Source organism: Pocillopora damicornis, chromosome 2 (genome assembly GCF_964200805.1).
Source record: "Pocillopora damicornis chromosome 2, jaPocDami1.2, whole genome shotgun sequence".
NCBI lineage: Eukaryota > Metazoa > Cnidaria > Anthozoa > Scleractinia > Pocilloporidae > Pocillopora > Pocillopora damicornis.
In genome coordinates this window covers 17,338,616-17,349,477 of record NC_142671.1, presented here as the reverse complement: position 1 = coordinate 17,349,477, position 10,862 = coordinate 17,338,616, and the positions used below count along the sequence as shown (strand labels likewise).

The 10,862-nt window shown below is 39.4% G+C and overlaps 1 protein-coding gene and 1 non-coding gene across 6 annotated transcripts in view; one reads left to right on the top strand and one right to left on the bottom strand.

The window, feature by feature from the left end:
• Window positions 1-46: 46 nt before the first annotated feature.
• Window positions 47-4,698, bottom strand: LOC113668662 (uncharacterized). The gene is made up of 6 exons (XR_016183914.1): window positions 3,584-4,698; window positions 2,674-2,959; window positions 2,031-2,253; window positions 1,126-1,342; window positions 694-867; window positions 47-464 (listed from the first exon to the last, which is right to left on the bottom strand). It is a non-coding gene; the product is annotated as an uncharacterized LOC113668662 (transcript).
• Window positions 367-10,862, top strand: part of LOC113668679 (heat shock 70 kDa protein 12A) — a 19,007-nt gene continuing 8,511 nt past the window's right edge. Inside the window, exons 1-3 of one of the 5 annotated variants that reach the window (XM_027184634.2) lie at window positions 367-499; window positions 6,578-7,682; window positions 8,386-8,607. In XM_027184634.2, the coding sequence (XP_027040435.2) occupies window positions 6,609-7,682; window positions 8,386-8,607 (1,296 nt within the window). In that variant the 5' untranslated portion in view covers window positions 367-499; window positions 6,578-6,608. Of the gene's footprint in view, window positions 500-5,499; window positions 5,638-6,088; window positions 7,683-8,385; window positions 8,608-10,862 lie in introns of those variants that run through there. The other 4 variants (XM_089197272.1, XM_089197276.1, XM_089197275.1 and 1 more) reach the window with 4 other exon arrangements.

Genomic DNA, 10,862 nt, shown 5'->3' with positions numbered 1-10,862 from the left:
CGGAGAATGTTTCCGAAGTTACAGTGAATTTTGCCTTCTGTATTGAGTCAAACGACTTTTTCGTCGGGATTTTTTATTTTCTGAACCATGAAAACGTTATCTGTGTATGAATTTCTTGAAATTTAACATTTAGATATTTCGTCAAACCTTCCTCTGCGGAAATTTTGTTTACGTACAAGTTATGTGACCACAATGCCTCTATAGAGCACGTGACCACTCTGTGAGTCAATCAAAGTTGGCCAAATATGATACTTAATCGCAACAGATGTCATGTCCGAGGTCATGAATCGTCCATGAAGTTTTTCAGAGAATTCAGTTGCTTCATACTCGATGATCATTGGTGGAATCTGAACAGCCATCATCCAGGACAAGCGCACGCATTCGTCCATGTATTCCCTTAACTTGGGGCAATTCTGTAACTCAGGAAAATCGTACAACGTTCCCCACAACTGTTTACTGACCTCCTGAAAAGGAAAGATGAAGATGAAGAGTACTAAAGGTAAATATGTACTCGAATTAAATCACACAAACTCTTGTTTAAGTGTTCTGTGTTGTTGGATGCTTGCTGGTCAATTTATTTCTAGTATCATGATAGTCTTCAAAAGACTAAATCTGCCCTCCTCGCTAACCTCATTTTTTTAGTTTTACACCTGATACTTAATTCATCATAAATTTCTTGTGATTGCAAATTACCCTTTTGATACTGTCGATCTTCAAACGTGCTCCTGTCGTTCGAAAATAGTCATTGATGCGGTCTTGTATATCCTGTGCGAACTCTTCTTTGGTCTTCTCATCCGGAATATCTAACAGCTTTTTAAGCTTGTGTTGTTTTTCTGTGAGTGCATGTTGTACCGCGCGGAAAGCCACCTGTGGGGGGATGGTAGTTTCTTAGTTTCTTGCGGATTGGGTAAAATGAATCGTAAGCATTCGTTTATTTCAAGGAAGATAGGTAAAAGTGGACTAATGTTTGGTCGATTGATCGATGATTACCATATAATCATAATCAAAATAGATTTCTTTCCGCACCACCAGACGATACGCCCATAGGGTGACACATTGACACTCAATTTTTGTATTGTATCGTCACAAGACATACCCTAACTGAACTGACAACATTGCACCTACCACTATAACTGAAAAGAGTATTTTGTTTTTAATGTCGCTGTTCTCGTCCAGCTTTTCAAGCGATTCAACCTCGTTTAACTCGTCCATAGCGTCCAGCCGTGTCTGTGTATACAAGTTGTCATAACGCTCGACCAGAACAGACGGTCGGCACTCGCCTGTGGAAAGGTCCTCGAATTTACCGCCTTTTTTGAGCTGTCTCTGTGCTTGGTCTTGTAATCTGAAACATGACGTATGAGTTATTGACCAAGTGTGAGGTCAAGATGGCTGGTTTTTATGGACTGAGACGAATTCAAGGTCCATAAAAACGAGAAAAAGGAACGAAGCTAATATCCAGCCATCTTGGCCGAACAAGCATGGTCAAGAAAGGAAATATTGTATAGCAAGAAGGTCATCACTTTATGAAGAATCAAGACTTTTTATTTCTAGAGACGGGAAAGAAAGCCAACTAAAGCACAATAAACCTACAAGAATTGTTTATGTTTTCTTTGTTTTGACTATAGATCTTCTGCCGCTTTTTGCGACTTAATCGCCTACATTGTCGAAATACGAACTTTGCATTTCTACTCCAAGAAATTTGTTTCTTATGCGGGATCAAAGCGGGTAGTCCCGAGCGAGCAAAGATGGGTTCATTTTGCCCGCTCGGGTAGCCAATCAGAACACAGATTTTGCTTCATATTGCCCACGTGCACCGCCAGCTCTATAGAGACAAAGTTTTTTGTAATCAGTAGTTCTTGTCATCATATCAAGAATTTCAGTTTTTTATTTCACAATATCGATAGCATGGGTGCATATGTGTTTAAAAGAGTATTTGGCGAAGAGACTCTTCTGAATGATGAAAACTTTGCTTCCGTGTATATCTTTTTCTACCCGCGAAGTAGATCGAATGGATTTACTTGTTGTAATACCTTTCTATGAGAGTTTTCTCCCTCTTTGATAAATTTCGAACCATTTCCTGGGCTGCTTCAAGTTCCTTTTGTTTATCCTGCAGCTGTTTTAGTAGGCCAGATTGTTCATCAATCGGTTCTTGCGTAGAAACCTTTTGAGGTAGGAAGTTGCTTTGTGTTGATTCTTCTTTCTGTTCATGGTCAGTTTCATTAGAGCTGCACGGAGAACTCAGTGCAGAAAATTCTGAAAGAGGAATGTTATTTTGATGCCAGTTGAAAGTGAATTGTCACTATGTTGGAGGTACCGTGATTTTTATTGTCTTTAGTAGGGTTTTTGTTCTATTTATTCATATTTTTTTATGTCTTAAAAAGGAGTACGTCTAATGATTTTTTATAGACCATACCCATGAAACACATGTAGCAACAGAAGTATTTCCCAAATTGGAAGTGATGTTTCTAGAGACCATGAAAGGTGTGCCCATGTATCCGTTTGATCAAATATCCATGTAAACCCGTTAATCGTCCAACAATTAACCCATCAACCTACTCTCAACCAAACAAGTATTATTCAGGAATCACCAAAAGCAGGGTTTTGCTGGTACTCCAAGATGCTGCGCTAAAGAATAAACCTCCCAAGGGCCAGGAGTGTAAAAGACGCCATTACCTGTTTCATCATCCAGTTGAGTGACAGTGTCAAACACGTCAGTGTCACTACTACATCCTTCTTCAACAGCGCTGACGTCACCAGACTCTGCACCACAGGCCAGTGTACGGGTTATAGTGGGTATGTTTGGTTTCTCGCCATCTTCTTTGACCACGCCCTTGAGAGATTCATCCAACAACTGCAGCACAAGGCGATGTCCGTGGTGAAATCTCTCGAGCAGCGGTAGCACGCGCTCGTCACGTGATACTTTGAATTCTTTTCTTAGTTGGCTAAGAAGCTGTAGAACCTTAATTAAGCAAAATAATTTGTGTTTATATTAGCCTACCGTGTTTGCAGGAAGCGTTGCGTGACATCGTAACGCTACGAGGGAGACCAACCAGGTTCTGTTCATATCTGTTATGAAATTCGCCAGTTGGTTTCATGGGAGTGGTATACGCCACTTAAAAGTTTGTTTATATTAATGAGGGACTGGATTAAGGTTCAAGTCTTGCGAGCCAAGGGGCCTATTTTATCCTGGAGTTCACCCCGGTTGCCTTAGCATTTAGCGACTAGGACTATTCTGAGAGGGATCATTTTCTATCGCAAAATTACCTACTTCCCCCATTTCTCTCTCCTCCTTTCTCTCCCCCCCCCCCCCCCCCCACACCCCTTCTCAATGAGCAATTTATCAAATTTCCCCAACGGTTCACGGGTATTCAACTATTCATCTGGGTGGAAAGTGACATTGTGAGAGTCAATTGTTTGGCTAAAGGACTTGATTTATGATCGGATTAAAGGATTACCTTGCAGCTTTGTCTTCTCTGATTTATGTTCGCAACTGGTGCTAGTCTCTTTGACACTGATTTTTGACACACTGTCATGATATACCATTGTTATTTTTATTTAATTCTTACCATGAAATTCAACCCACCTCTTTATCGTGATTTATTCGAACTTCCAACTTTTCTATCAGGACATGGATCAGAAGCTTGTCTCTTGAATTGACCTGTACAGCATTTAAAAGCGATTGGTTAAAAAGCAATCTATCTTCGATAGTTTGTCCTGATAGTTTCCTCATGTATTGTGAAGTTTTTTCATCCATGTCTGCTTGACTGTTTGCTGCAACGACCGAAGAGAACTCTGAATTGATGCGCGTTGCTTTTGACGAAACGTCAGAGAGTTTTCGTAAAGCAGAGTTGTAGTGGCTCACAGCTCGCTCCAATTCTGCCTTTAAAGCCTCTTCCATCTTCATGTGATAAGTTGCTGATGATCTTTTTATCGCCTCGACCAGAGCATGCTCAGAAAAGCCACTCAGAGCCTTGGAAAACTGCTCTGCTCTCTGAACAAGCCGTTGATAAAGAGATCCGTCCATTTGTGTGCAAATGTTAAATATGTTTCTTATGTGCTCTCTAGATCGTGCACTCGCAAATGTCTGGTTGTTGTATTTGAGAAGATCGACAAAATAACGAACGAGGTGATGTATGAAATCGTCGCCGCACAGCTCGTGATCAGGAAGCCGTCCTTGTCGGTCGTAAAATATCTTTGTGAAAAGAGCTTCAAGTGAACCCAAACTATTTGGAATATCAGCATACAAGCTATCGATTGATAAGTTGTCCATGATGAGAACTAGTACATCTCCTGGGATTTGATTCACTATTCTGATCAGCTCTTGATAATCTTTTCTCTCGATGCGCAAGTTCACTTTTCCAATAACTTTTAGAACAAGTATTTTGCCATCCTGAAGAGGATCTTGTGCAGCTGTCGAAGCCGTGGCGTCAAAGCTTCGCCTCTTTTGACTTGGCTTCGTCGGTGGTTCTAAGGAGTCCGCCATCATTTTGTCGGGAAACGATTCGACCGGCCGTGTCGGGAATCGGAACGTGTAGGTGTCAAACCAGTCCAAGTTTTTGACATGTTGTGGAACGTTACGCTAAGTAGCTGTCTTAGCGTCTTCTTACTTGACCATATTCATAATGTTAATTGTCACCAAAAACACTCATTCTCTGCTCGGTGATTTGCATCGCTCGCGAGGCTTTTGTGACATCTTGTCATTGATTAATGAATGTTGTTGATTCTTTTCACTCACGCACACCTAAAACAACAGCGCTGACACCAAATGAACGAGAATTTAGATCGGCAATCCATTTACTAATGGTCCTTATGTGTAAATCGAATCGGCAAAATGTAAATTTCCTTATAGTTTCTGTGGTACATTGTTTGGCGACCAAGGCGACTAATGAACTGTGTTTACTTCTCTGCTACTGTTGACATAGTTAAGAGCAAAGGCTTGCCGAATTTGAATTCCTGAGTGAATGCCTTTTCATAGAAGAAAGCAGAAAGTTTGCAAATACTTTGATCGTGTTCGTGTAACAGTGACTGTAAGGGTATTAGTGCGAACCAAAAACCTGATTTACCATATTATAGTGTTTCTGTCGAGCTGTTCTCTTTTATCTTAAAACAGTTGCTTGTTACATTTATTGGAAGTTTTCCCGTCAAAACGTAAACAAAACAAATTAAGATGGAGAGGTAATAATCCAGGTTGTCATTAGGGGCCAACTCAAAAGAAATGCTAAATGTATGGGGGCATTACTCTTTCTTCCAAATCACGAGACAGTAACCAACGTTCATTCGTAAACTGACTCACTGGAGTTCGTCTTGAACCGTGAATTTTGTCGAAGTTATAGAGTGAGACAGACTTTGTAGATTCCATGGCGGCCCTAAAAAATTCTCTAACGATAGTAACAGGTATCACCTCCGTTAGTAACCACTTGAAGTTTTCTTTGCTACACTGTGGCGTGCCAATGTGTTCAGTTTAGTCGAAGTGTCATCCGCTTGTTTAATTAGTTCTGGCAATTGCGCAGGAGAAACGACATCCACCTGTGGGTCAAAAGCAAATACCTCAACAGATTTGTATCTTGTCACATTTAAAACTGTAACATTTTTGCTATAAGACAACGAAGAACAGTGCGGGAGTGAAATCGATCCAAGGTACTGATTTTAAAAAAATTTAAGAATGGTTTTCACTTTTTTAACATTATTATCTTAAAGTTCTCGATAGAGTTGGTAGCAATTTTACTTTCCTTACTTTTAGTTCTTATGTGATATATCTGCTAATTTTTTTTCCTGAAGGGCTCAAGGGTGTCCTGTTATTTTTTTTTCTGTAACATTTTCCTCTTGAGAACATTCTCTACCACTAAAACTATGTTTCTGCTAAGACCTTATGACTTTTACTAGATGATTCCTAGCGAAATTATCTCGACGTATTGTACATGATTAATACTTTTTTAGTTTTTCATCTTGCTATGAGTACTGTAAGGTTTTATTTATACGTAAGTAATTAGTTGTAATTAGTAGCTGGGCTGGCGTCGCATTGAAATCGTCCTAATTTGTTTATTGCTCTAAAGCGTGTTTAAACAGAAGATATATTACCGATCAAATTAGCATAATAAACTTCTTATGAAGTTGGTGTCAGTGAGGGAAATTTGCCCTGAAATTTCATGGTATTCGACCGTGAAATCTCGATATCTTTAACGAATTCAGGTATTTTGCAAAAGTTATGTCTCTGAAGGTATTACCGTTGTGTTGTAGCCCTATTAGTGGTTGATAGTTAGCTTTCCACAGACCGTAACTTAAGCCGGGTCCTCGAAGAGTCATAACAATGTAAGTCCTTGAGATTTAGTACTTGTTTCAATGATCTTTTTGTATAGAGATTCAAATATTCACTAGGTATATCCAATCGTTTTGCCGCCCTTGCCTTAACACATCCATGTAACTTTATTCAAATAAGTGCTTCAACCTTTACCGCTTAGTTATTGTACATTCAGCTCGGCCCGCATTGTCAATTATCATGGGCTGAAGTATTCGAATTTAGATGACTCGAATACTCACATGTATGAATAAGTTGTACAATGGTTTTACCTCCCACCAGCAGCGTGTGAAGAGGAACAGCTGAACCAGTCATGAGCGATGATCAAGCAATTAACACTGCGGGTGAACTCAACGATGACTTGCTGTTTAACCACGAGTTTAGATTCGACGATAACAATAATAGTGACATAACACCATCACTAAGCGATTATGAACTCCAGAAGATCAAAGAGGATCTGGGAATGGTAGATGGTGACAACGAGTTTGAAAACCCTGACCTACCGTTACCCTCCATCTACATCGATGGGAGAAATACCCCGACGCCATTTGACTTCCCGCTGACGGAAGAAGAGCGCGCGCTGCTGGAGCACTGTACGATCGGATCACCTCGGCGATTTTCCGATTCGCCGAGCGTTTGCTCGACATCTCTGGAGTTATTAGCGGACAGTTTGATTAAAGACTTCGAAGACATGGACTCTGATCATGATCAAGAACTGATTTTCACTCCAGATGAGGGACACAGGCCGGGGGCAGATACCTCTGTGCGTTCTTCTTCCTCTAAGGGGCTGAACCTGAAAGCTCCATCACCTTTACAAAATTTGCAGCGGGCCGTCGAAAGATCAAATTCCGAAGCTCTGGAATCCGTTGAGGCCAGTGATGAAAATGTTCGAAAATCAGAAAATAGTCTGAATGTGAAAAAAATTGAAAGTTCGCTCTCTCGTCCGATAATTGAGAGCGCTGATGCTTCATCGAACTCTGCATCCTCACCATCTCGTAACGGCCAAGAATCGGGGCAAACATCAAGATCAGCTTCATTAGATTCCGACTCGCTCCCGGCCTCGATCGACTCTGGTCTGCCAGTGAATGATGTACATACACAGCATCAGTACTTTGTTGTGGTAGCCATAGATTTTGGAACAACATTCAGTGGTTATGCGTTCGCTTTTACTCGAGATCCCGAGAGCGTGCATATGATGCGTAGATGGGAAGGAGGCGATCCAGGTGTCACCAACCAGAAAACACCCACAACTTTGTTGCTGAAACCTGATGGAAGCTTCCATTCGTTTGGATTTGGTGCGAGGGATTTTTATCATGACTTAGAACCAGACGACGCTAAAAAATGGATGTACTTTGAGAAGTTTAAGATGGCCTTACACACAAACAAGGTACAGTTGAGTTTGTCCACCAGCTTCTCTACATCTTATCTTTGATTCGCTATAAGAGGAAAGGATTTTCCTATTACTTATAATTTTAAAAGAGGATAATCTGTTTCGATTATCTTCAAGAATTAGAAATAATTCATATCTTGCCGAATTTACGCTTTTGACTTTGTATTGTAAATAACATTCCTAGCCTTGTAAAACTAATTAAAATATTGTTGTGATTTTGAATTTCATTAAAGTTAATTTGAAACTTTAAAACTTTCCACTTCATCCGGTTAGGATTGACTTTTAAATGTAATGAAGTATCACAATTTTTTTTGAAGAAACTGAAAATGTCGGTCAAAGCAAAGAAACACAGTACATTCGAGAGTTGTGTCGTTCCAAATGAAGGTGTATCATTTATAAGCTTCACGGTGTGATTTGTAAAACAAGCCATGTTATTTGAACCTGGACGTAACCGCTAACTGTTTTTAGAGAATTTTCCAAATAAAACACAGCCGGTAAGAATTTGACTGAGTTTACTCATGTAAAGATGTTTACATTTTCAAATAACTCTTTGAAATATTAATGAGAAGCGACTGAACAAAATACCGTATATTAATTAGATGACAACTTTCAAATCTCATCGAGCGAGAGTCGGAAATAGACCACCGCAACGTGGTTTCCATCTTGAATGTTTTTATTAATATTATTACTTCCTTTATAGGATCTTCACAGAGATGTTGAGATCAAAGCTGCCAACGGCAAGTTAGTCAGAGCTGTGACTGTGTTTGCACACGCGCTGAAGTTTTTCAAAGATCACGTGCTGGAAGAACTCTCTGACCAATCAGCAACGAAGATTCTGGAAGAAGACATTCAGTGGGTTCTTACCGTACCTGCCATCTGGAAGGCACCCGCTAAACAATTCATGAGGACAGCGGCCTACGAGGTGAGTGGAATGTTTAATGCTCCCAAGTTATTGGCTCGCATTCACCTGATGAAGCCTTTTTGGCGAATCATAAATGTATTAGACTTTTAGCTTAGCTTGACTAAATTCACGAGACAGAGGCAGACTTTAATCCTTTTTACTGAAGGTAATTTTCCACAAGAACGAAGGATATATCAGAGGGATGCTCGAGTTTCTCTCAGTTAGTTCTTTTAATTCCAAACATATGTCAATATTGAAGCGTAAATTTAAGAATAGCTGACTCTTAGCTCAGGGACTTTCACAAATAAACCATCGGGCTCCTCGCCAAGAAATAGTAAATCACATTTTCTGCCAAAAGGAAAAAGGCACTTTAAAAACTCAAGGTCGCACAATGCACTCATCTTGGCTCAAAGCCCCATGAAAGAACAAGGCGCAAATTAATTTAAAAGGAAAGTTGCGTCCAATTTGGGGGAACTTCAGAACGTGTTACGTCCCAGAACGTTTATTCCACTTCATTGCTTATAGAAATCACAGTCTTCTGCGGTTGTGCTGGTACTGTCTCTGAAAACATCCAAAGCTTTAAGTTTGTGTGCCTCTGCGTGATTGCACCATGAAAAGATAATTACATGTTGGATAAAATATATAAATACTCGGCAACCTTCGAGACAAATAACGTCTCAATGCCTCTATGACACAATTCCTCATCGAAACTTTCTCATATTAAGGGTTCATTTGCGGTTGTGTACATGTCTGTTGTTCTCAAAAACATCCTACATTTAAGTCCGCACGTGAGATACTAGCTGATTATGCAAAAGAAACCGTTGTTGTGTACTAGGTTTCGCAGTATTTATCTTGTTCAAAACAATCAACACAGATCATGAAAAATAATTTTTGACACTCATAGATAATAAAATCATAAAAAAGACTACAAGTTTGAAATAGACCTCATTGCTAAATCCTTTTGATAAAAGTTGAAAACCGCTGGTTCGTAGAACAAGGCCACTTTGAAGGGTCGCACCTCAAACAATGTTTCTAAACATGGAGTCGCGTAATTAAGTAGAAGTGTACAGAGGCACTTTAAAGTATGTAAGACATCTCATAGATTGACATCCACTTGTCATGTGCTAGTTACACCTTTGTCCATGTTAATTGAGACATTTTCACAGTTGTGGAGGCGGTGATTGTTATTATGGTTGAATAATACAAATTAATATTGTGCACAGAACTTAAAATGTTCCAGTATTCGTGGAACATTATGGTGTAGAACCTCTCTAAAATTCACTTCCTCGTAATCATGCGTATTAGTTTCTACTGCTGAATAAACTTGTGATTGGTGTCGAAGTGTCGTTGTTGATGTGAGGAAAGTTGTTCTCTGTGAATAATTTCTTCAGAAGGAAGAGTTCGCTAACAACCACAGCGGCGATAGAGCCGAATACGAGACATTCAAAAACCACCATGGCTGAAAACAGCACTGTAGATTTGCAATTAATTGCGCGATAACTACGAAATTGTACCAACTTTCCTTGTAATTAAATTCGTAACCTGCGGCTTCCGCAACTTGGAAAAGGGCCAAATAAAAATGTAATGCGAGACGTCATACCCATCATTAGTACTGATTGCTACCAATATTCTCTCTAAAATGCCGACTCTCTCGTAACTAGACAGATGAGGAGAATAAGAAAATTCATCAGTAATGGGAATTTGGCTTGTGGTAAGCACCAAATTTTTAGAAAAAATGTGTCGACGAAAATGAAGAAGAAATGGATACATTTAGGGTGTTGAAAAAGTTTAAAACGGACACAAAATGATAGTGGAATGTGAAAAACATTATTTATATTTTCTCGAAGCTAAAAAGTAAATTGTGCTGGCGAGAAACCTGCTAAATTGAATAGATTGAACAATTGACATTCATTACCTTCTAAACTTTGTGATATAAAAGCTCGAGGGCTTTTTTTTCTTCCAAGATGAAATGTATAACATGTAGCATAATTTTAAGTTTGTAGAATACAACTCATTTTCTTATAATTTTTAGTCCACCTTGATCCTAACTAACTCAATACATCTGCCTGAAAATGTGTGGAAAATTGAAGCAAGAGACTTTTCAAAAAACAAAACATTTATGATAACTTTTGTAAAGCGATACAGTGTTCTTAACAGTTCACTATTGCCAGTCTTAAAATATACTAGGCTACCAAAAGGTGCCAGTCTTAAAGTATGCAAGGCTGCTAAAATGTGCCCAACTGAGTATTGCCTCTGCAAGACGTATTTATTGCTAT